Source organism: Anastrepha obliqua, chromosome 1 (assembly GCF_027943255.1).
Source record: "Anastrepha obliqua isolate idAnaObli1 chromosome 1, idAnaObli1_1.0, whole genome shotgun sequence".
In the NCBI taxonomy this organism is placed as follows: Eukaryota; Metazoa; Arthropoda; class Insecta; order Diptera; family Tephritidae; genus Anastrepha; species Anastrepha obliqua.
Window position 1 is genome coordinate 36567075 of NC_072892.1, and position 25812 is coordinate 36592886.

Consider the following 25812-nt stretch of genomic DNA (forward strand, 5'->3'; position numbering starts at 1 on the left):
CAACAGTATTTAGTTTTGGCCTGCACCCTAATATCAAGGGGTTTCCAAATTTTAGTTTTTCTGCGGAAGCGACGCGCCGTATAATAAATCGACATTTTGCTTATTTCGAACGGTAAAAGTAGAAAGTGTTCGATTACTGGCGATTGCCCGGTTACTAGCACTTCTACCTTATATGGCTGAACCTTGTTAAAAGGGTAACTGTAAAGACTAAAACAAAACCACCTAAATATTAAAATAATCCAAAGCTGTTAATTTGAGCGGCTGTTCATTTCTGATATAGATATTGCATTAACGACATCGATCAATAGGGGTTTGTAAAAATCACAGATGTATCCTTCATACTTTCGAATCTTGCAATTTTTACATTTTACCGGCGCAGGCAAAAATTATTATTCAATTTTCAAAAATTATCTTATACTCGTAGCGTTGCTGTACTTTGCTCACTCTTAGGTATCAAGTTTAATTGCCTTATTTAACCGGCACTTTGCGTACGGATCCTCTTCAAAATCGGCTGGTGGAGCGTGATTGCTCGCCATTCGATGTGCTTTAAGCGCTGTACCGCTTATGAAGCCCTCACTACAGATGTTACACTTGTAAGGCTTTTCACCAGTATGTCGACGCATATGGATACGCAAGTCGTTCGATTGTGTGAACGATTTATGGCACTCGGAACATTTGTAAGGTCGAAGTCCCGTGTGTATGCGCATATGGCGCGACAATTTATTTGGGCGTATAAATGATTTTCCACAAATAGTACAAACATGCGGTCTCTCGCCTGTATGCTGTCTCTTATGTACAACTAAGTCTTGGCGCCGCGGAAATCCCTTGTGACATTCGTCACATTGATACGGCTTTTCCCCTGTGTGGCGACGTATATGTATTACTAGGCTGGCTTGAGCAAAACTGCGGCCGCAGTGTGGACAAATTCCGCGTTTATAGGGTTTTTTGTTCTTTGTAGTTTCTAACTGTAACTTTGGATCGCATTCAGGTTCACCATCTCCAATTACAACATCCGGATGCATAGCCCGAACGTGACGTTCCAGGGCAAAATGACGTGCGAATGTGCGTGGACAGTGATCACATAATATTGGTTTTTCCTCAGTTGGCTTTGGCGCGATAGCAGCAATATGTTCGGGTGGCACATTTGTATGTGCAGTTTTTATATGTTTTTCCAAAGTTGCATTTCTGGCAAATACACGTTGACAATGTGAACATTTGCGCCAGTTAGTTGTTACAAAAGTGCCCAGGCGTGAACCGATTGCGTATCGAGGCTGTTTCTTTTCAATCATATCAATGTATACAGGAGTTTTATCAGAGCTATTAATGAAAAAAGGTAGGATTTATTTCAAAGTAGTTTTTAGCAGTCTGTTTTAAACATACTATACCTTTTTCCATCTAATTGTTCTATTTCTTTTTCAGCTTCTCGCACATTTTCAGTCACAAAATTATCAAATACATTCATATTTTCCGTACAACTTGCATCTTCATCTTCCGCCACAAACTCATCATCAACTGCGTCTTCGGCTGCCTCAACCAATTCCTTGTCGTCATCATACTCATCCAGAAGGTACTCAGTGTCAAAAGAATCGATATTTTGACAATTGTCATCCTCTACCTCATCATTTGTGGTTTCTCTCTTCACCTCAGCTATTAAAAGTGTCTCTAGAGTTGTGCCCAATTTAGATGCATTTGATTGCTGATATTGCCTTAGCACCGCTTCAGAACGTTCTGCATTGCAAATAAAATCATAAGCACTCAAAAGCTTATGAGTACAATCTCCACATATGCGGGTGGGAAACGATTGTACTGGGCATTGATTTGGAGTTGGTATCTGTAACAGGGTATTGTTCAATAAATGCTAATTATATGTTTGTTATTATTGGTTTTTACTTGAATATCAGTAACACGCAAGATTTGAATATACAAATTTCGTAAAACAAATGTTTCGTCTCCGTATTCTACTTCATCGTCGAGAGAGTTTGTGTCTTCACAATTTTGTAAACAACTGCGACAAGATTGCTCCGTTATGCTAACAACTGCGCAGGCAGTCTCCATTAGATAGCATTAACTAATTAACTACTCTGTAAGAATATTCCTGTGTGGATTTAACGTTTTGCTATTTAAAGTCAATATGAATGATAAACACTCGAAATTGCACTTCATTCAAAAATATGAATAAACAATTCGCCATAGTGATGTGTCAAAATAAAACAATGAAAATATGGAAGTGGAGAGTAGCATCGATTATTTTGTGCCATGATTCAATAATAAATTAAAATAAATTAAAAGAGCTATGGTTTTAGAATAAATGGATCAAGCAAGGAATACGTACATTAGGTAAGTAATAATCCAAATTGTGCTGATTACAATGGTACTATAACGGAAAATAAAAATGGTGGAAATATTGAAGGTGAAAGGTAAATTTTACACATTTTAAAAACCATATCTCAAAAACTACTTGATTGTTTTCAATACGAAGTGTGTAATTATCATGGTGTAAAAATGGAAAGTGGGGGCTTTTTCGAGTTGCAATCACAACGGCTGTGTTGTGCGAATTTTTTAAGCATCAGGTTCGATGTAAAATTCTGGTAACTTTGACAAAAGTTTAACGTTCTAACTGTCAAAAACTGCGCCAAATTACTTACTGATCATTTCGTTATGCCTCAATGTGAAAGTGTTGCAGGGGCTTGTAGTTGTTCTGATTGCAGTATTTTTACATGTCTGGAGCTTTGTCCACTGCGTATCGTTTGTGCCAGGCGACCAGACGCGCGCTGAAAAAAAGAGCAAACTATGGGAGGTTTCGGCCAAAATTTTGGGATTGTTAATTATTGGTATTGGTATGTCATCGTCTTTCACCTTTAGCTGTAGTTTGACCTCCTTCGTCCAGGTGGTAAAGGCGGTCGCCGTGGATTTAGTGGGGAAAGTTGGAGATTCCTTGCAGTGAAAAAATGAGAAAGGCTAGCAAGGTAAACGTTCGCTTTAAGACACAAGTCATCGATTCCTTTGTCGGTCGCCATTATTCTCTGGTGGTTAGGGAAGCTTCGAGATGTAAAAGTTGAAAAGCAAGAGTAAAAGAACACCATCTTGCGGTACATCTTACTTTATCCCCCTGTTTTGAGTTTTGATCTCGAAAGATGACTGACGGATGGCGACTACTCATATAATTCAAGGATCACCTCTTCAGTCCCATAGGGAGGGTCGACTATAGAATAACATCTATTAGCGTGGAGTGGCTGACTATTTCGAGAGCCTTCCTCAGATCCAGCGCTACTAGAAAAGTCCTCTCGCAGGGGCGGTTATGGTTGAGCCCGCGGTTTTCCTGAGTGTTTATGGCGGTGAGAGCTGTGGTGGTACTATGCGGGTAATCCTACGCGTGCATCGGTGGGTATGACCAATTGGCTTTGCTAAAGCTAACGTAGATCTGGTGGGGGCGTCGATGTTCACTGTGCAAAATATCGAATCGTTTATCTGCTCTGCCAAAAAGGTCTCCCTTATGGTCGTTTAGTAGGCCTGAAAGCCAAAGATCGTAAATTTTGAGCTTGCGGATCTTTTCGGTGTACGTTGTAGCCCTCTCTGGTTATCAAGGAGAAGCTAGTGGGTAGTTTTGTCTCTTGGACCGCAGCTTTTGGGATTCCATATTGGCTCATGAAGTTGATTATCTCGTCAATCTTACTCATGAGTCCTTCACAGTTCAATTTTAGGAGCTTAAAGCTCTTCGGTATCACGGTCGCGATTCGAGGTGGGTGGGACGTTTGGGGTTGTCTACGTTGGGCCTGTTGTGCATTTCGCTGTTGTTTTTGTCGCCCGATGGTAGTATTTCGCCGCGCCACTTTGGGTGGTTGCACCTGAGTTCTACAGCAGGGTGGAGTACAGGCCCGAGCACCTCCGAAAGTAGCACCAGTCATTACTGCAGATTGCCTCTCAAACGGAAGTCGGAGTGGGGAGTTGGAAGAGATTGGGGTGCAGTGGGGCGAAAGCTACTTTGTCCTGAGCTTACGGCGCCAGATGGCGGATGGTGTCGCCTTTCGCAAACGCAGTAGAAGTATATCTTGGGTCCAGGGTTAGGCTCAATGCCAGCCTTGAGAAGTATTGGGAGCAGACTTGCTGCAAGGAACTGCTCCAGTACCGATTGACGAAAGTTGAGATGCGGTACACTAGACAGGGCTAGCTTACCGGGCTAGCTTACCGGGGTGGTAGTTTTGTTTGATAGTTTCTATTGCTTTCGCCTACTCTTTCCCTTCACAATCACATTTTGTTTGTATATTCTCGGGGAATAACGCCGCAGCGATGTCGGAAGGCGCAATATTGCTTTCTATCATTCTGGATTTTCTACTAATAGTCGTCAACAATCCGGCATGCACGAACAATGGATCAACATTTCTCGTTCTTTACGTGCCACCGCCGAAGAAGAAATCGGATTTCGGCAAGCTCGAAGAAACAGTTGGAAACGAGGGGGAATGTCAGCCGCAGAAAGAAAGGATGCGGGGGAAATTGTGGTGTGGGAATTTTAGCCGGAAAAAATATCTGTTATAAAAAGATTTGATTTACTATACTCATACATATTCAAACATGTTTATTAACAATATATTTAAGTTATTGGCAGAATTTACCCAGTTTTTATAGAAAATGTGGTTAAAATATCGAGCCATTACCGCCAAAATGATGTATCCCACACAATAATCGATTTTTGTTTTGTTATCGAAATCGATAGTTTAACATCATTTGCATCATCTATCAAAATTTCATGGCTGTAGATTAAACCGTTACGATTTTATAACAAAAACAATTTTAATGTAAATGCATATGGTGACTTGTTTACATTTTCTTTGAACGCTTGTGTGGGATACAATTAAATTCTCTTTTAAAATAAATGAAACACAAGGGAAAAAAATAAAAAAAACACCCAATTTTTTGAGACTTTAATTAAAGTTAAAGCTTTAGAACAATATGTCGAAGGTATGAATTTGTTTTTTTGCAAAATATGTTTTTGTTTTCAATTATTGGATATTTTTACAGCTCTCCCTGGTACCGTATAGCGATTCAGATGAATCTTTCGTTGATTTAAATGGTTTGGAAAGTTTAAAAGAAGTCGAGGAGGAAACGGAAAAATACGAGTGTTTTGCCCAACCCGTGCTTAAAGAAAAAATGTCCAAATTCGTGTCATGATAAAATTTCTGAAGATGAAAGAGTAAGAATAAATGAACATTTTTGGGGAATCGGCAACAAAATTAGACAGAAAGATTGGCTGTCTTCTTGTGTTAAACAAGTCGATATTAAAAGGCGATATGGAGAAAGTGACAGTAAAAAGTGCAGCTTTAATTATTTTATCAATATCAGTAATAGCAGTTTTAAAGTTTGTCAACAATTTTTATTGAAAACGTTGAGCATTTCACAAACGATTTTAATATCCGTAATAAAAAATAGAAATTCGTATAAAACTCGCCTTGAAAATATAAAAAAGCCAACTGCACACAACAAATCTGAGGAAGCAAGCATATCGATAGTCCATCTTTATTGTGATAGCTGCGCAGGACAGAACAAAAACAGAGCTATGCTTGCGACATTAACCTATTTTGTTGAAAATTCTAATTTTGTGACTAATATAAAAATCACATACTTGTTGCCTGGACACACCATGATGCCTGTTGATTCGATACATAGTACAATTGTACAATTGAATCGTTTATTCGGAATAGGACTATTTGGGCTCCAAGTGAGTGGTACACCATAATATCAAATGCAAGAACTAACCTAAGAAAATATAATTGTATTGAATTAACTAACAGTGATTTTAAAGACTGGAAGACATTTTCACAGGCGTTACTTCCAAATTCAGTGAAAATTCAATTTACAAAATTACGCTCTGTTACATTGGAAAAAAATATTCCAAATATTACTCTTAAATATGGCTACTTTGATGAATCTCAAACCATAAATTATGATCTAGATTCAATTCCACGATCCAGACGAAACTAGGAAATAGTTTGTGAGGGTCCTACTCAATTATATGATGATATATAATATTAAACATTTCTTCTGCTAAATATAAGGATTTGAAAACGCTTTGCGATAGAAAAACTTTACCCGTAAAATTCCAACACGAGTATTTGAATTTAAAATGGGATGGATCTGTTAAAGATTTGCTACCTGAAACCGACCAGGAAGATAGTATTTAGCGTTCTTTATATATTTTTATCTATCGTTATTCAAGTTTACAAGATTTTAATATGAATAACATTACTTTGTTAACAGAAAACTTTAAATATATGAAGTACATTACTTTATTTTTGTTTTATCGAATATACTAAGAAATGTATACATTTATTTTTTTAAATCAAATGTAATTTAATTTGAAGCACTAAGTAAAAAAAATTAAATAAAAACAAACGGGAAGTCACTTCCTTAAAATAAATTTTTGTGTAACCCACACACTTTTTTAATAATAGGTTGCCAGAAGGAAAGCAAAAAAAATGTATCCCACAAAAACAACCCTTATGATGCTAATATCTATTTAAAATTATTAAAATTAAATGTATTACACAAAAAAATATTTACATTATAAATTGTAAAATAATGGCTTTATTCAGACTGATTTAATTTAAAAAAAAACCTTCCCCTGTAAAATTTCGAGTTTGTGGGATACATTTTTTCGGCGGTTATGGCTCGATATATAACATTATTCCACTTTATTTTATTCTTATTTTAACATCAAACTGTATATCTCTAACAGTACTTGTCTGTCTGTTATTACGGTGGCTTGTACAAACTGTACTCGCCTGTCCGTTCTTATAGCAACTCCTTCTTAAAATTATGAATCTTCACGGGTAAACACGTACGGGTTGAACACTTTTGAACGGCGAAAAAAATCCTTTCGTTACTTCAGATTATCAATACTAGGAGCAATACGCAAATATTTTTATTCTCCTTGACTGTTTTGATAAATTTTTCCAGTTTGTCCTTCACAGGCAAATGTTTGCCGATTTGTAAAGATAAGGATTTCATGCGAAGTCAGTGATCATTTATCGTATTTATTAATTTTCAGACAATTTCGTATAAATTTTACACACTTATGCACATTTTAATTTATTACTATTTAATAAAATATTCACATATTCAATTTCTCACACCCAATTCCAACTTTATACCTAAACTTTCTTCTTTTATAGCCGTGTTGGAAGACGAAGCAGAACCAGACTCTTTTTCTTTGTTCCAAAAATCTGGATATAATTTTGCAATTTGTCCGGCTGGTGTACAAAGCCGACCCGAGAAGTCGACGCGTTTTGCAGATTGACTACGTTCCGTGCTGGTAAATATGTCCAAGAGTGAGCTGTGACATAAAGATAGGATAAGAAGGGTATAATATGAAAAACAAAGACCAATTCTAGATAACTAATACCGTGGCCCGCTGCTGCTTAAATTACGCTTGCTTGTTTTAAGCAAACTGCTACTGCTACTACTGCTGTCCATAGAATGAGGTGGTGACATTGGAGAATCTCGCATTACAGTTTTACCAATTGAATCGCCTTGATTAAAAATTAGATATAAAAACGTATATGTTTTTTGCTTACAAAACAATTTGTCTGCAGCCGATATGTAATTAAAATGGTTATTAAAAGGTTAAAAATCAGCAAATAAATATAATTTATTTGGAAATTTCTTGAAACTCAAGAGTAAGAAAAAAAACCGTTAGATTTCACATTATTAACCCACTTTTTTTATATTTATTATATTATATTTATTTATTATTTTTTGTGGAGCGACTGATATAAAAAATATAAAAAGTGCGTGTAGCGTAGTACACATAACAGAAGTGAAACTTTCAAGGCAGACACAGAAAGAGGGAGAGACCCAAGAGAGAGAGAGAGAGAGAGAAAGTATATATATATAAATAAGTTCACAACATTTGCAGAGAATACAAATACACAAAATTTACAAAAAACGGAGAAGGGTCGACCGGTTTAGGTAAACGCCGGACAAAAATCGTGGCAACAACGCGCACTATTCCGTGCGTTTATCACCCGCACAAACGCAGCGATTACAGGACCGCAGCAACGGCTCAAATTTCCGCAAGGCAATACCAATAAATCCGACGCCGGAATGGATAGCACTTTATAGTACGCACAAGCACTAGCCAGGAAACGGAAATAAGCGCCAAAAAGTAGGCACCAAAAAAAAAAAAAATTGGGACCAAAAAACGCCCCAAACAGTAGGCACCAAAGAAATATAACTCCAAAAAGTAGGCACCAAAAATATATTTTCTACAAGTTTGCTCCAACAAGCAAGAGCCAAAAAGTAGGCAGTGTTATTTCTCACTAGAAATTAGCAACCACAAGGAAAAACTCAGAAAAAATAGCCTAAAGTGTATCTAAGATATATGTATATAAGGTATAGCTCTCTCTCTCTCTCATTTTTCTCTACGTTATATCTTTTTTCTCTCTCGCGGAACGAAAATGCCCAAAACGTTACATGGCCTTGAAATTTTACTCTCCATTCTCGCTCGCTCATCGACGCCTAAGAAATTTCACTTCAAAAAACCTTTTTCATAATTCTGATGCTACAACCGTGAATATGGGATGAAACGTGTATCTGAGTTTTAATGTATTTAAATTGTCAATCAAATCGCAAAATTTCTTTCCACTAGGCCGATTTTTATATTAAATTGACGCTCACATTTTTAAAATTCATTCAAAGAACTCGTGCTTTGTCATTTCGACGACCGGTGGAGTTTTGGATATACGAGGTTTGTTCAAAAAATAAGGTTAAGTTTCAAATTTCGCGGGCTGTGTACATTCGACTTTCGATTATTATATTTTTAATGTTGGTACGTACACTCGACTCGAAGATATGTATGTTCACGGTCTTAGCAATATAGCATGTTTAATTTGTTTGTGCGAGGCATAAATAAGACAAGTGTTTTGCGTGTTCAGCGATTTCCATCTATCGAAAAAAATGGATCACAGAAGTTGCATCAAATTTTGTGTAAAAAATGGAATTAAGTGCTCAAAAACACTTGAAGTGTCGATAGTGGCAAAAAAAAAAAAAAAATAGAGATTCGAATGTACGTAGCCCGCGAAATTTGAAAAATCACCTGTGATAACGATTTCAGTAATAACTACGTAAATATTTTATTAATTTTATTATTATTTAGTGACTGGTATGAAGTCATCGACTACGTAAATATGTTTTCAAATTATACTTACGACTTCCATCATTTTCCGTTTTAACAGTTGTATCTCCACAAGCAGCACGCACATTTTGCACGCTCTCTAAAATGACTTTGTGATGTGGTGTTGTTGCATAGGCCCGTATCAACACTTCTAGTTCAGCGTAAATCAACTTGTATTGGTCAGCCTTTTTTGAACCCTTTAACCTAACATTATTTATACATTAAAATTAATATTCTTTTCTATTGATATTTTCTTTTGAAACTCACCGTCCTCCGCCCATATTAGGGAACGGCAACGGCTCCCCGCGAGATGCGGCTGTGTAAATTTCGAAAATATATTGCTGACACTGCGTCTCGTCGGTCTTATCCATATCCTCTTTACTAATTTTACGTAGGAAATAGGGCACCCAGTTAAGGTTTCGCTGGAGATTATATATCAAGCTAGTGTTAAGTGTAAGTGGAAAATAGCGTGAGCGACGTTGTAGCCTTTCACGAGCTTTGTGTAGATTTTCTTCAGACTTTGACTTCACTTTAAGCGGCACGAAGCGATGCGCTTTAATAAATGAGGCGAAATCAGCGATTCGATAGTCGGTGACGCGTCCACCAGGACCCTCGGAAATTGAGGGCAGATCTTCCAGACAAGAGCGGGTGATTTGCAAAGCGTGAATGAAGATTTCACCCCCACGAGCCGAAAGTAAGTGACTAGTTGTCTTTCCGCCAGTTTTTCTAAAATAAAATATTTAAAATAAAAATCCACTTTCAAAAATTTTTCATACACCTTGGCATTTCAAGTAAAACTGAGCGCCCATTCAATAAAAACGTAATGAGGCAAGCGCTAGGTCGCGACGTAACATCCACTGGGGTTACGCGGTGTTGAGCCAAACATGGTTGCATATCAGAAGATCCACAACCACGTGGCGTACACCACTTCAGAGTAACGGTTTCGTATTCAGCACCCTCTTTGCGGCTTGTGGGAAGCAGTGCTTCACTACCACATATGGAAGTGTGGGCGTTTCGTGCATGTAAAATCTCTACGTCATAGTTTGCACTTGAATTAGCATTTTGTTCTTCCTGCAAAATATTAGCAAAATGTAAATATGGGCAAGAAAAATGAAAAATTACTCATATCTTACTTTCATGGGTATACCCGTCACTGTAGTACTTGCCAAGTCGTAGTGGCTCATGATTAAATGTGTTAATTTATTTGAAATATTAGGCGCACACGTAGTGTGAATTTCAGTTGATAATACTGACGACAAATCCATTTTTCCACGATTGGTTACGAGTGAGTCTATGTTAAGTGGTACCACATTGATGATCACTAGATGACAATGGTCAATGTGAAGCATTTTGCGTTGGGTAGCAGCTAATGTATTTTGTTGCATCAACACGGTGTGGAATATGTCCTCAAGACTCTTCATACTAGAGTTATCCCGCGCCGATGTTATGCATATAACACGCCCTTTGTTAGGCATCGGATTTTCCCCTGAATGAATCAAAGCACTATCTCGCTCTTGTAATAGCGCTAGTTGAGTTTCGGTTGGTTCAGCGAGTGCTTCTATAGCCGCACGCAAGCCATGTATTACCGAAAAATCTGATGATTGCACTGCATTGCGTTGTGGGACTCCAACAAGTGCCATTGCATTTAAAACATGCGACATATTCTGTGTAGTTAGATTCCAAGTGTTGACAATATGTGCAGCAGTGTCACTAACGATGAAACGTACAAGTTTGCCTCGAGGGAAAAGATCCCATACTATACGGCAGTATTCAATAGACGACTCCACTGAGCATGTCCATAAACTTTTGCTAAATTGAACATCGCTAGTACCAACTGAGACTGGAACATCTTTTGATGGCTCTGTAATTCCTGGTTTACCTTTTAGCAATTCTAGGGGTATATAATCCTCACTGGATATGCTGAAATATTGCGTATGGTCCAGCACGAAAATAGTTTTCTGGTTAAGATCGTACGTAAACATTTTTCTGCTTATGATTGGTGATGGGGGGCTATCGAATAAAAACTAGCAAGTTAATCGATAGTTCAACAATTGTCATTCATTCGATAGTTTTCAAGAAATCACCCAGTACTAATTTTTCATTTATTAAAAATTTTTTAAACGTTACTAATTTTTCATTCTCATGTATGATCTTGCGAAAGAATGATCTTCTATACATTTAAGTGAATCACTGACGAGTGAATTTTGTTCGAATAAACGATTTATATTAGGAGTGTTCGTTTTAAAAATGTATTTAGTTTTGTATAGTGGCGTATACATTGTTGTTGTTGTAGAAGTAACTTTGCCCTGTCAGTGTAGTGTAAATCACCGGTCGTCTTCGTCTAGCTTATCTAACGGTAGGCCCAGGAAACTTGCTGTTTCGACAGATTGGGTGCAGAGGGAGAGGGGTGTTAGATGAATGGGTTTGGTGGGGCATGTGAAAAGGTGGTTAGTGTCGTGCGGGGTGCTTTCACATGTCGGACATATGTTTAGTATCCAGAACGTAATTGTGCCAGGGTTACTCGGGACTCTCGGGGAAGTTGGAACTATTCGTCTGCAATGGGTGGTGGTTGGACTACAGGGAGTATAATGGCCTCGTCGTATAGATATTGAAGTGGGGGCATCAAAAGCCAATCTGTCACAGACGTAATGGCTGTGTTTTGACAAGCCCACGGCGAATCACTGGTTTCAGGCGACCAGACCGGCGCAGCATAATTTAAACCGGCCGCCCTATTGGCTTAAATGTCGATAGCAATATTTCTTTGTTTTTACCCCAAGTGTTGCCGGCAAGCGATTTGACGACCTTGTTGTGATTTTGGACTTTAGTGGCAATAGCGGTTGTATGCGCAGAGAAGAAGAGCAAACTGTCGAAGATAACTCTCAAGATTTTTGGGCTGTTAACAGTCGGAACTGGTGTGTTATCGACTTTTACCTTAAGGTGCAGTTTGACCTCCTTTGTCCAGGTGGCCATAGACAAATTGAAAACCCTTGTGAGGTACTCTACTCCCAATGGACCCAGTTTTTTCCACATCAGCATGGGCTGACATCCGTCAGGGCTAATGGCTTTTGATGACTACATTTTGTTGATGGCCTCCTGAACCTCATCACTGGAGAAAGCAAGTGGCGCACTGTTGTTCGTCAGTTTGTGCAGCCGTCTGGTGGCAATACGCTTGGATCTGTCGGCCGGAGGATGCAGTATGAATTGCCGGCTAAAATAGCTCTTGCATCTCTTCAGGTCCAACGAAGTGCAACCGTTAAAGTGATATCCACCTTGTCGTTGCGCTTCGTCGGGTTCGACAGAGACCTTACGCTTGAAGCTCCTAGGGAGTATTGTCATAACTCGGGGAGTAAGGGACACGTGAGGTTGTCTGCGTTGGTTCTGCTGTGCGTTCCGCAGTAATTGGTGCGGCCTGATGTTGACGGGCGCCGCGCCACAGGATGCGGTTGCGGGTGCAGAGCTCGAAGTCGCATGTTCACTCATGGGTGGTGCGCAAGCCAGAGTACCTCCGAAAGCGGCACCAGCCATTGCAAGAATTGCACTTGACTGATGTCAGGTTCAGAGGAACCCTAGTCTGACATATGAGGCAGACTGTACGGGGGACCAAGAGCTACTGGTTTGTTCCCACACTGGGATTGGAGCAGGAGGGTTGTGGGTCAGAGAGCGAGTCATTCTGGTAACATACAACCGGCTGTCATAGGAATGTGGCGTATTCGTCTAAATAGTTGCCTAAATATAATTCCTCTTCTTTTCATCAAGAGTTAGCAAGTGGCGAATAGAGGAAGCAACTGGTACAAATGAACATCTGTCGGCAACGCGGGAAGAGAGCTGCCTTGAATTACATGTGTTGGTAAGGCAGTGCTGCCTAATGAGCTATAGCCATACTCGCTAGCGCAAGTGTATAAATGGCAGAGAAAACCGTATCATAAAGTCTTAAAAATGTACAAATTTAAAATTGTACGAATTTAGATATTTCTCAATAAAAAAAACTTTGTTATAGCTAAGAAATATATTTAAAATATTTGTTATTGTAAATTGTCGAAGTCAAATAGGTATATTAACTTGTATTTTTTGTGTGTCGATATTCTATTGTTTTTAATGTTACCATAAAAATTCTAATTTGGCAAAGCAGCCCCGTCAACACCCTCAAGCAGAAATACCAAAAGCTCACGTTACTACACACTTGGGTGTCTGTCGAAAAAAATCAAAAGAGTGTTTTTACTTGTATTTTTGTACAATGAATATGAATGTCTCAGATCATTTTTGACCATATTACCTTAACAACTACAACCTGAATGGAACTGTAAAATTTGTTAGAGCGAGATATGTGTGCAACGACTGTTTAGCAATTTGTATAATTTGCGTAAAGCAGTGTAAGAACAAACACCAAGCACATAGACCGAGAATACAAGATTAGTTTCTGTACACTGTGTGCATAGACTATTAAAATTACATTTCAGAGACGAATATACGCTCGAAATGGCACTCATGATATTAGATTAAGATGCTTAGGGACAAATGGCCTCTGGTCACGGTCCAGCATGCTTGACTGCGCTTTGTGTGTGTTAGTGCAGTCGGGTGTCGTCGTGTCACACATACTTGTTGTCGGCTTTTGAATGATGAAAATCAAAAATTTTAGATATTAGCGTCAAGCACCCGACACGCACACATATAAGCCTGCTGGACAAGCATGCTGGAGCGTGACCAGAGGCGAGTCAGCAAATTCATTATCATCTACAAAGTGACAATTGAAATATTTTGCGAAAAATGCAATAGTACTAGCTAACGATTGAAAGCTTATACCATTAAATTTCATATAGGCTGGTATATTGTAACAGCAAGAATGATAGAAAGAAGATTGCGCCCATCAGAGCGTACGTGACGTCACGTTTGCAGAGTTGTGCAGTATTGCCAACCATTTGCTCTTCGCAATAAGTTTAGTGCTTTTTTATACCGAAAATGCGAAAATTTTGAAGTTTCGTGTTTGTTTCTTTTTGTTTTTAATTTAAGGCTACCGAGACTTTAGGTTGAAAAAAAAACTGTATTATTATACAAAAGAAGTTTTAAAAAGGCCACTCTGAGAAGATTTTAGTGCTAATGAAAATTTTTTACTCTTATAAAATTTGATAATTTGAAAGTGCAAATTTAATTTTTGGCTCCATTTAAGGCTATGCAAAAATATTAAATGCCCCTCTCTCAACTCTTCTTAAGATTGAAAACCTTTTTACACATTTTAAAAAGCCTTTGAATTTATTGAATGCGAATTGAAACCATAGAGGTGTAATCGTTTCTTCCGGTCATCAATCCTTAGTGAGACATAGAGCATCAAGAGGTGTATTCATAGTAAAAATAAGCAACAAAATACCAGAAAATACTTAAGAAACCATACTAACATTTTTATAAAAAGAATACCTGATCTAGTTACATAACCTCAAATATAGCAAATAACTCGTTCCCTTAACAAAAGAGTCTCGCTTAACAAAAGAAACCAATTAATTAAATTGTACATAAGCATAACACATTTATTTAAAAAAAACGCACATTCTACAGACAATTTGTCACGCATATTTTTAGTAACACAATAAAAATTTCGTGTTTTATTTTCTTTAAATGGGCATTTAGTGCGTTTTTATATCCAAAGCTAGGCAACTCTGCAGTAGCGAGAGAGAGATTTGACTGCCGAAAGCAGAAGAACACCAACAACACCGGCAATCGCAGGCAATGCCACCAGATGTTAAAAAAAAGTAAAGCTAAATAAAACTGAGTGAATTATTTAAATAATTATTAAAAAATGTATATTTTACAAAATTATAAACTTGAAATTTTAATTAGAACAGCTAGAAAAACGTCATGAAGAAAGAACTAAAACTCCGAGACAAAAAATAATAAAAATAACAAAAAAAAAATGCTAAATCAAGTTACGAAAATGGTAATCTGGCCATACTGGAGCTAAAATCACGTAACTAGTTGTCAAATTCGCTGATCGCAAAGTAACGGGACCACGATGGGCGCCATCTCATTATTCTTTGCATCATGTGTCCATCCCATACATCAATTGATGACACGTATTCTTACTCTCCATCGTTCAGTCGTTAGCAAACCAGCAACGAATAAACATCACGTTTGTCTGCGACGCTTAATGTATGCAATACAATGCCCTGTGAGAACTTTTTTATGCTAGAAAATGCCTTTGGCGACTTGCAATGCCTTTTATGTTATGTTACAAGTCGTTCAAAGGAAGCTATAGATATAATATCAAAAGGCATTTCGATTCCTCCCACAAAAATTTTCTACTCCAATCCAATATTTATTTATTTTGGTTTAAATTTCCCACTGCATGTATTCATATAAAAATTTATGGCTCTTCCCACCAAAGCTAAATGTATTAGTATATTTTTTCTTGTATTTATTCAAGGCTGAAATCCCGGCGGTACTGCAATACCGGCCCAGCAAAACCTAGCCTAGCGCGATAGCCTAGAGCGATAGCCTAGAGCGATAGCCTAGCGCGATAGCCTAGCGCGATAGCCTAGAGCGATAGCCTAGCGCGATAGCCTAGAGCGATAGCCTAGCGCGATAGCCTAGCGCGATAGCCTAGAGCGATAGCCTAGCGCGATAGCCTAGCGCGATAGCCTAGAGCGATAGCCTAGCGCGATAGCCTAGAGCGATAGCCTAGCGCGATAGCCTAGAGCGATAGCCTAGCGCGATAGCCTAGAGCGATAGCCTAGCGCGATAGCCTAGAGCGATAGCCTAGCGCGATAGCCTAGAGCGATAGCCTAGCGCGATAGCCTAGAGCGATAGCCTAGCGCGATAGCCTAGAGCGATAGCCTAGCGCGATAGCCTAGAGCGATAGCCTAGCGCGATAGCCTAGAGCGATAGCCTAGCGCGATAGCCTAGAGCGATAGCCTAGCGCGATAGCCTAGAGCGATAGCCTAGCGCGATAGCCTAGAGCGATAGCCTAGCGCGATAGCCTAGCGCGATAGCCTAGAGCGATAGCCTAGCGCGATAGCCTAGAGCGATAGCCTAGCGCGATAGCCTAGAGCGATAGCCTAGCGCGATAGCCTAGACCGATAGCCTAGCGCGATAGCCTAGAGCGATAGCCTAGCGCGATAGCCTAGAGCGATAGCCTAGCGCGATAGCCTAGACCGATAGCCTAGCGCGATAGCCTAGAGCGATAGCCTAGCGCGATAGCCTAGAGCGATAGCCTAGCGCGATAGCCTAGAGCGATAGCCTAGCGCGATAGCCTAGAGCGATAGCCTAGCGCGATAGCCTAGAGCGATAGCCTAGCGCGATAGCCTAGAGCGATAGCCTAGCGCGATAGCCTAGAGCGATAGCCTAGCGCGATAGCCTAGAGCGATAGCCTAGCGCGATAGCCTAGAGCGATAGCCTAGCGCGATAGCCTAGAGCGATAGCCTAGAGCGATAGCCTAGAGCGATAGCCTAGAGCGATAGCCTAGAGCGATAGCCTAGCGCGATAGCCTAGAGCGATAGCCTAGCGCGATAGCCTAGAGCGATAGCCTAGAGCGATAGCCTAGAGCGATAGCCTAGAGCGATAGCCTAGAGCGATAGCCTAGAGCGATAGCCTAGAGCGATAGCCTAGAGCGATAGCCTAGAGCGATAGCCTAGAGCGATAGCCTAGAGCGATAGCCTAGAGCGATAGCCTAGCGCGGTAACGTGACCGGGACTCTTCTTGCTAGGGGGTCAACCCGTGGCAGAGAAGGAGAAAGCCCCTAAAACACTCCGCCCATTTCCAAAAATCAGTTTAACATTTGTTGTCCTCCGATGGAGGATCTATCAGATGTTAAGCTGATAACCACACTACCTAGTCAATACATTTTAAATAATAAACCTAATAAACCTTTTGAGAATTACACGCTCACAGAAATTATTTATATCAACATATAATATAACGCTTCGTAACTAAATAACTTTTAGGCCAGTACCTACAGCATGGCGCGGTAGCCGAGCTTCCGATCCAAAATCCTTGGTTCGAATCACAAGGAAAAGAAAAAATAAAAAAAATACCAGTCTAACGGTTTAGACTTGATAGAAGTGAAACCTTCCGTAAAACAAACTGAGAGAGAATAAGACGAAAGCAGCATTAGGAGCGGGATAATTATAGGTTCATTATAATATTGCTATAAAGTTCATATTTTATTTTCTTCATTTTATCATTATTCATCCTCAATGTTTTCAATTTCAACAAATGATACGAGTGGCTTATGATAGATAAAATATGATACAAATCTTTGGTTTCGATGTTGTCAAAAAAAATACCCAAACGGACCGAAGAAACAGACTTACAAATTTCTTCCATTTTCGTCTACTTGTATTCATATAAAAATTTATGGCTCCTCCCACCAAAGCTAAATGTATTAGTATATTTTTTCTTGTATTTATTCAAGGCTGAAATCCCGGCGGTACTGCAATACCGGCCCAGCAAAACCTAGCCTAGCGCGATAGCCTAGAGCGATAGCCTAGAGCGATAGCCTAGCGCGATAGCCTAGAGCGATAGCCTAGCGCGATAGCCTAGAGCGATAGCCTAGCGCGATAGCCTAGAGCGATAGCCTAGCGCGATAGCCTAGCGCGATAGCCTAGAGCGATAGCCTAGCGCGATAGCCTAGAGCGATAGCCTAGCGCGATAGCCTAGAGCGATAGCCTAGCGCGATAGCCTAGAGCGATAGCCTAGCGCGATAGCCTAGAGCGATAGCCTAGCGCGATAGCCTAGAGCGATAGCCTAGCGCGATAGCCTAGAGCGATAGCCTAGCGCGATAGCCTAGAGCGATAGCCTAGCGCGATAGCCTAGAGCGATAGCCTAGCGCGATAGCCTAGAGCGATAGCCTAGCGCGATAGCCTAGCGCGATAGCCTAGCGCGATAGCCTAGCGCGATAGCCTAGCGCGATAGCCTAGCGCGATAGCCTAGCGCGATAGCCTAGAGCGATAGCCTAGAGCGATAGCCTAGCGCGATAGCCTAGCGCGATAGCCTAGCGCGATAGCCTAGCGCGATAGCCTAGCGCGATAGCCTAGAGCGATAGCCTAGCGCGATAGCCTAGAGCGATAGCCTAGCGCGATAGCCTAGCGCGATAGCCTAGCGCGATAGCCTAGCGCGATAGCCTAGAGCGATAGCCTAGCGCGATAGCCTAGCGCGATAGCCTAGCGCGATAGCCTAGCGCGATAGCCTAGCGCGATAGCCTAGCGCGATAGCCTAGGCCGATAGCCTAGCGCGATAGCCTAGGCCGATAGCCTAGCGCGATAGCCTAGGCCGATAGCCTAGCGCGATAGCCTAGAGCGATAGCCTAGCGCGATAGCCTAGAGCGATAGCCTAGAGCGATAGCCTAGCGCGATAGCCTAGAGCGATAGCCTAGCGCGGTAACGTGACCGGTAACGTGACCGGGACTCTTCTTGCTAGGGGGTCAACCCGTGGCAGAGAAGGAGAAAGCCCCTAAAACACTCCGCCCATTTCCAAAAATCAGTTTAACATTTGTTGTCCTCCGATGGAGGATCTATCAGATGTTAAGCTGATAACCACACTACCTAGTCAATACATTTTAAATAATAAACCTAATAAACCTTTTGAGAATTACACGCTCACAAAAATTAATGTACGAAATGTTTATACCGATTCACTTAAACTGACTTTCAGTATCTAAACCAGTGCTGTCCATCCCAAGAATGATAGAAAGAAGATTGCGCCCATCAGAGCGTACGTGACGTCACGTTTGCAGAGTTGTGCAGTATTGCCAACCATTTGCTCTTCGCAATAAGTTTAGTGCTTTTTTATACCGAAAATGCGAAAATTTTGAAGTTTCGTGTTTGTTTCTTTTTGTTTTTAATTTAAGGCTACCGAGACTTTAGGTTGAAAAAAAAACTGTATTATTATACAAAAGAAGTTTTAAAAAGGCCACTCTGAGAAGATTTTAGTGCTAATGAAAATTTTTTACTCTTATAAAATTTGATAATTTGAAAGTGCAAATTTAATTTTTGGCTCCATTTAAGGCTATGCAAAAATATTAAATGCCCCTCTCTCAACTCTTCTTAAGATTGAAAACCTTTTTACACATTTTAAAAAGCCTTTGAATTTATTGAATGCGAATTGAAACCATAGAGGTGTAATCGTTTCTTCCGGTCATCAATCCTTAGTGAGACATAGAGCATCAAGAGGTGTATTCATAGTAAAAATAAGCAACAAAATACCAGAAAATACTTAAGAAACCATACTAACATTTTTATAAAAAGAATACCTGATCTAGTTACATAACCTCAAATATAGCAAATAACTCGTTCCCTTAACAAAAGAGTCTCGCTTAACAAAAGAAACCAATTAATTAAATTGTACATAAGCATAACACATTTATTTAAAAAAAACGCACATTCTACAGACAATTTGTCACGCATATTTTTAGTAACACAATAAAAATTTCGTGTTTTATTTTCTTTAAATGGGCATTTAGTGCGTTTTTATATCCAAAGCTAGGCAACTCTGCAGTAGCGAGAGAGAGATTTGACTGCCGAAAGCAGAAGAACACCAACAACACCGGCAATCGCGGGCAATGCCACCAGATGTTAAAAAAAAGTAAAGCTAAATAAAACTGAGTGAATTATTTAAATAATTATTAAAAAATGTATATTTTACAAAATTATAAACTTGAAATTTTAATTAGAACAGCTAGAAAAATGTCATGAAGAAAGAACTAAAACTCCGAGACAAAAAATAATAAAAATAACAAAAAAAAAATGCTAAATCAAGTTACGAAAATGGTAATCTGGCCATACTGGAGCTAAAATCACGTAACTAGTTGTCAAATTCGCTGATCGCAAAGTAACGGGACCACGATGGGCGCCATCTCATTATTCTTTGCATCATGTGTCCATCCCATACATCAATTGATGACACGTATTCTTACTCTCCATCGTTCAGTCGTTAGCAAACCAGCAACGAATAAACATCACGTTTGTCTGCGACGCTTAATGTATGCAATACAATGCCCTGTGAGAACTTTTTTATGCTAGAAAATGCCTTTGGCGACTTGCAATGCCTTTTATGTTATGTTACAAGTCGTTCAAAGGAAGCTATAGATATAATATCAAAAGGCATTTCGATTCCTCCCACAAAAATTTTCTACTCCAATCCAATATTTATTTATTTTGGTTTAAATTTCCCACTGCATGTATTCATATAAAAATTTATGGCTCTTCCCACCAAAGCTAAATGTATTAGTATATTTTTTCTTGTATTTATTCAAGGCTGAAATCCCGGCGGTACTGCAATACCGGCCCAGCAAAACCTGCGTGACCGAAGCTCTAACACAATTACACTTTTTTATATGTTACAAACACATATGCACTCGTATTTCTTTGGAAATCGACTTTTTTTTATGCTCCGTCCCCTTTGGAAAAGGTGTAAGCAGTAAGCAAACTTCATTCATATATTTTTTCTCATTTTTGCATCAATAGAAAAAAAAAAAAAAAAAACGGCAAGTGGCTGTCAAAGCAATAAGTCAAAAAGATATCTTTTCTCTCTTTTTGATATCAAAGTAGGCCGAGAATCAAATTGTCAACCTTTGGCAAATATGTAAACAGTAAGCAAATTTCATTCATATATTTTACCTCATTTTTAAATCAGTCAAAGTAAACAAGCGCCGTAGCCGAGTGGTGGGTTGGTGCGTGACTGCTATTCAAAATTCACAGAGAAAACGTCAGTTCGAATCTCGGTGAAAGCAAAATTAATAAAAACATTTTTTAATAGCGGTCGCCCATCAGCAGGCAATGGCAAAACACCGAGTGTATTTCTACCATGAAAAAAATTTGCTCATAAACATATCATAAAACAAAATGAAATAAATGTATAAAAAAAAAAAATTTTTTTGTGATTCGAACCAAGGATTTCGGATCGGAAGCCCACATTGCTAGCCGCTGGGCTATCGCGCTGTGCTGTCGCCGCTGGCCTAAAAGTTATTTTACATTACATTAACGTGACCGGTAACGTGACCGTAATGTAAAATATCGCGATAGCCTAGCGCGATAGCCTAGAGCGATAGCCTAGCGCGATAGCCTAGAGCGATAGCCTAGCGCGATAGCCTAGCGCGATAGCCTAGCGCGATAGCCTAGCGCGATAGCCTAGCGCGATAGCCTAGCGCGATAGCCTAGCGCGATAGCCTAGCGCGATAGCCTAGCGCGATAGCCTAGCGCGATAGCCTAGCGCGATAGCCTAGCGCGATAGCCTAGCGCGATAGCCTAGCGCGATAGCCTAGCGCGATAGCCTAGCGCGATAGCCTAGCGCGATAGCCTAGCGCGATAGCCTAGCGCGATAGCCTAGCGCGATAGCCTAGCGCGATAGCCTAGCGCGATAGCCTAGCGCGATAGCCTAGCGCGATAGCCTAGCGCGATAGCCTAGCGCGATAGCCTAGCGCGATAGCCTAGCGCGATAGCCTAGCGCGATAGCCTAGCGCGATAGCCTAGCGCGATAGCCTAGCGCGATAGCCTAGCGCGATAGCCTAGCGCGATAGCCTAGCGCGATAGCCTAGCGCGATAGCCTAGCGCGATAGCCTAGCGCGATAGCCTAGCGCGATAGCCTAGCGCGATAGCCTAGCGCGATAGCCTAGCGCGATAGCCTAGCGCGATAGCCTAGCGCGATAGCCTAGCGCGATAGCCTAGCGCGATAGCCTAGCGCGATAGCCTAGCGCGATAGCCTAGCGCGATAGCCTAGCGCGATAGCCTAGCGCGATAGCCTAGCGCGATAGCCTAGCGCGATAGCCTAGCGCGATAGCCTAGCGCGATAGCCTAGCGCGATAGCCTAGCGCGATAGCCTAGCGCGATAGCCTAGCGCGATAGCCTAGCGCGATAGCCTAGCGCGATAGCCTAGCGCGGTAACGTGACCGGTAACGTGACCGGTAACGTGACCGGTAACGTGACCGGTAACGTGACCGGTAACGTGACCGGTAACGTGACCGGTAACGTGACCGGGACTCTTCTTGCTAGGGGGTCAACCCGTGGCAGAGAAGGAGAAAGCCCCTAAAACACTCCGCCCATTTCCAAAAATCAGTTTAACATTTGTTGTCCTCCGATGGAGGATATATCAGATGTTAAGCTGATAACCACACTACCTAGTCAATACATTTTAAATAATAAACCTAATAAACCTTTTGAGAATTACACGCTCACAAAAATTATTTATATCAATATATAATATAACGCTTCGTAACTAAATAACTTTTAGGCCAGTTCCTACAGCATGGCGCGGTAGCCGAGCGACTAGCAATGTGAGCTTCCGATCCAAAATCCTTGGTTCGAATCACAAGGAAAAGAAAAAATAAAAAAAATACCAGTCTAACGGTTTAGACTTGATAGAAGTGAAACCTTCCGTAAAACAAACTGAGAGAGAATAAGACGAAAGCAGCATTAGGAGCGGGATAATTATAGGTTCATTATAATATTGCTATAAAGTTCATATTTTATTTTCTTCATTTTATCATTATTCATCCTCAATGTTTTCAATTTCAACAAATGATACGAGGGGCTTATGATAGATAAAATATGATACAAATCTTTGGTTACGATGTTGTCAAAAAAAATACCCAAACGGACCCAAGAAACAGACTTACAAATTTCTTCCATTTTCGTCTACTTGTATTCATATAAAAATTTATGGCTCCTCCCACCAAAGCTAAATGTATTAGTATATTTTTTCTTGTATTTATTCAAGGCTGAAATCCCGGCGGTACTGCAATACCGGGCCAATCCGTGGCAGAGGCGGAGCAAGCCCCTAAAACACTCCGCCCATTTCCAAAAATCAGTTTAACATTTGTTGTCCTCCGATGGAGAATATATCAGATGTTAAGCTGATAACCACACTACCTAGTCAATACATTTTAAATAATAAACCTAATAAACCTTTTGAGAATTACACTCTCACAAAAATTAATGTACGAAATGTTTATACCGATCAACTTAAACTGACTTTCAGTATCTAAACCAGTGCTGTCCATCCCAAGAATGATAGAAAGAAGATTGCGCCCATCAGAGCGTACGTGACGTCACGTTTGCAGAGTTGTGCAGTATTGCCAACCATTTGCTCTTCGCAATAAGTTTAGTGCTTTTTTATACCGAAAATGCGAAAATTTTGAAGTTTCGTGTTTGTTTCTTTTTGTTTTTAATTTAAGGCTACCGAGACTTTAGGTTGAAAAAAAAACTGTATTATTATACAAAAGAAGTTTTAAAAAGGCCACTCTGAGAAGATTTTAGTGCTAATGAAAATTTTTTACTCTTATAAAATTTGATAATTTGAAAGTGCAAATTTAATTTTTGGCTCCATTTAAGGCTATGCAAAAATATTAAATGCCCCTCTCTCAACTCTTCTTAAGATTGAAAACCTTTTTACACATTTTAAAAAGCCTTTGAATTTATTGAATGCGAATTGAAACCATAGAGGTGTAATCGTTTCTTCCGGTCATCAATCCTTAGTGAGACATAGAGCATCAAGAGGTGTATTCATAGTAAAAATAAGCAACAAAATACCAGAAAATACTTAAGAAACCATACTAACATTTTTATAAAAAGAATACCTGATCTAGTTACATAACCTCAAATATAGCAAATAACTCGTTCCCTTAACAAAAGAGTCTCGCTTAACAAAAGAAACCAATTAATTAAATTGTACATAAGCATAACACATTTATTTAAAAAAAACGCACATTCTACAGACAATTTGTCACGCATATTTTTAGTAACACAATAAAAATTTCGTGTTTTATTTTCTTTAAATGGGCATTTAGTGCGTTTTTATATCCAAAGCTAGGCAACTCTGCAGTAGCGAGAGAGAGATTTGACTGCCGAAAGCAGAAGAACACCAACAACACCGGCAATCGCGGGCAATGCCACCAGATGTTAAAAAAAAGTAAAGCTAAATAAAACTGAGTGAATTATTTAAATAATTATTAAAAAATGTATATTTTACAAAATTATAAACTTGAAATTTTAATTAGAACAGCTAGAAAAACGTCATGAAGAAAGAACTAAAACTCCGAGACAAAAAATAATAAAAATAACAAAAAAAAAATGCTAAATCAAGTTACGAAAATGGTAATCTGGCCATACTGGAGCTAAAATCACGTAACTAGTTGTCAAATTCGCTGATCGCAAAGTAACGGGACCACGATGGGCGCCATCTCATTATTCTTTGCATCATGTGTCCATCCCATACATCAATTGATGACACGTATTCTTACTCTCCATCGTTCAGTCGTTAGCAAACCAGCAACGAATAAACATCACGTTTGTCTGCGACGCTTAATGTATGCAATACAATGCCCTGTGAGAACTTTTTTATGCTAGAAAATGCCTTTGGCGACTTGCAATGCCTTTTATGTTATGTTACAAGTCGTTCAAAGGAAGCTATAGATATAATATCAAAAGGCATTTCGATTCCTCCCACAAAAATTTTCTACTCCAATCCAATATTTATTTATTTTGGTTTAAATTTCCCACTGCATGTATTCATATAAAAATTTATGGCTCTTCCCACCAAAGCTAAATGTATTAGTATATTTTTTCTTGTATTTATTCAAGGCTGAAATCCCGGCGGTACTGCAATACCGGCCCAGCAAAACCTAGCCTAGCGCGATAGCCTAGAGCGATAGCCTAGCGCGATAGCCTAGCGCGATAGCCTAGAGCGATAGCCTAGCGCGATAGCCTAGAGCGATAGCCTAGCGCGATAGCCTAGAGCGATAGCCTAGCGCGATAGCCTAGAGCGATAGCCTAGCGCGATAGCCTAGAGCGATAGCCTAGCGCGATAGCCTAGAGCGATAGCCTAGCGCGATAGCCTAGAGCGATAGCCTAGCGCGATAGCCTAGAGCGATAGCCTAGCGCGATAGCCTAGAGCGATAGCCTAGCGCGATAGCCTAGAGCGATAGCCTAGCGCGATAGCCTAGAGCGATAGCCTAGCGCGATAGCCTAGAGCGATAGCCTAGCGCGATAGCCTAGAGCGATAGCCTAGCGCGATAGCCTAGAGCGATAGCCTAGCGCGATAGCCTAGAGCGATAGCCTAGCGCGATAGCCTAGAGCGATAGCCTAGCGCGATAGCCTAGAGCGATAGCCTAGCGCGATAGCCTAGAGCGATAGCCTAGCGCGATAGCCTAGAGCGATAGCCTAGCGCGATAGCCTAGAGCGATAGCCTAGCGCGATAGCCTAGAGCGATAGCCTAGCGCGATAGCCTAGAGCGATAGCCTAGCGCGATAGCCTAGAGCGATAGCCTAGCGCGATAGCCTAGAGCGATAGCCTAGCGCGATAGCCTAGAGCGATAGCCTAGCGCGATAGCCTAGAGCGATAGCCTAGCGCGATAGCCTAGAGCGATAGCCTAGCGCGATAGCCTAGAGCGATAGCCTAGAGCGATAGCCTAGCGCGGTAACGTGACCGGTAACGTGACCGGGACTCTTCTTGCTAGGGGGTCAACCCGTGGCAGAGAAGGAGAAAGCCCCTAAAACACTCCGCCCATTTCCAAAAATCAGTTTAACATTTGTTGTCCTCCGATGGAGGATCTATCAGATGTTAAGCTGATAACCACACTACCTAGTCAATACATTTTAAATAATAAACCTAATAAACCTTTTGAGAATTACACGCTCACAGAAATTATTTATATCAACATATAATATAACG

At 40.3% G+C, this 25812-nt stretch overlaps 2 protein-coding genes, 1 long non-coding RNA gene and 5 pseudogenes across 3 annotated transcripts; 1 reads left to right on the forward strand and 7 right to left on the reverse strand.

The window, feature by feature from the left end:
* Window positions 1-248: 248 nt before the first annotated feature.
* LOC129235900 (zinc finger protein 260) lies at window positions 249-2176 on the reverse strand. The gene is made up of 3 exons (XM_054869971.1): window positions 1891-2176; window positions 1386-1831; window positions 249-1317 (listed from the first exon to the last, which is right to left on the reverse strand). The coding sequence occupies exons 1-3, from the start codon at window positions 2053-2055 to the stop codon at window positions 447-449; spliced, it is 1482 nt and encodes a 493-aa protein (XP_054725946.1). The 5' UTR covers window positions 2056-2176; the 3' UTR covers window positions 249-446.
* Window positions 2177-2219: 43 nt separating this feature from the next.
* LOC129235902 (uncharacterized) lies at window positions 2220-7477 on the forward strand. The gene is made up of 3 exons (XR_008581610.1): window positions 2220-2337; window positions 7167-7306; window positions 7375-7477. It is a non-coding gene; the product is annotated as an uncharacterized LOC129235902 (long non-coding RNA).
* On the reverse strand, window positions 7009-11333 carry LOC129235898 (protein asunder). The gene is made up of 6 exons (XM_054869969.1): window positions 10300-11333; window positions 9945-10237; window positions 9434-9892; window positions 9201-9370; window positions 7397-7523; window positions 7009-7327 (listed from the first exon to the last, which is right to left on the reverse strand). The coding sequence occupies exons 1-6, from the start codon at window positions 11146-11148 to the stop codon at window positions 7114-7116; spliced, it is 2112 nt and encodes a 703-aa protein (XP_054725944.1). The 5' UTR covers window positions 11149-11333; the 3' UTR covers window positions 7009-7113.
* A 5517-nt stretch (window positions 11334-16850) lies between these two features.
* Window positions 16851-17004, reverse strand: LOC129236612 (U2 spliceosomal RNA; annotated as a pseudogene).
* Window positions 17005-18562: 1558 nt separating this feature from the next.
* Window positions 18563-18716, reverse strand: LOC129236613 (U2 spliceosomal RNA; annotated as a pseudogene).
* Window positions 18717-22131: 3415 nt separating this feature from the next.
* LOC129236609 (U2 spliceosomal RNA) lies at window positions 22132-22285 on the reverse strand (annotated as a pseudogene).
* Window positions 22286-22852: 567 nt separating this feature from the next.
* Window positions 22853-23036, reverse strand: LOC129236530 (U2 spliceosomal RNA; annotated as a pseudogene).
* A 2555-nt stretch (window positions 23037-25591) lies between these two features.
* On the reverse strand, window positions 25592-25745 carry LOC129236614 (U2 spliceosomal RNA; annotated as a pseudogene).
* Window positions 25746-25812: the final 67 nt, after the last annotated feature.

Bases quoted from the DNA above. Each gene is read 5' to 3' on its own strand.
- LOC129235900 (XM_054869971.1), bottom strand. From the start codon at position 2,055: ATGGAGACTGCCTGCGCAGTTGTTAGCATAACGGAGCAATCTTGTCGC. The intron at 1,832-1,890 runs GTAAAAACCAAT...ACCCTGTTACAG, and splicing joins TGCGTGTTACTGATATTCAA to ATACCAACTCCAAATCAATG. The intron at 1,318-1,385 runs GTATAGTATGTT...TTTCATTAATAG, and splicing joins GAACAATTAGATGGAAAAAG to CTCTGATAAAACTCCTGTAT.
- LOC129235898 (XM_054869969.1), bottom strand. From the start codon at position 11,148: ATGTTTACGTACGATCTTAACCAGAAAACTATTTTCGTGCTGGACCAT. The intron at 10,238-10,299 runs GTAAGATATGAG...AATATTTTGCAG, and splicing joins TGACGGGTATACCCATGAAA to GAAGAACAAAATGCTAATTC. The intron at 7,524-9,200 runs GTAAGTATAATT...TTTTTAATCAAG, and splicing joins AACGGAAAATGATGGAAGTC to GCGATTCAATTGGTAAAACT.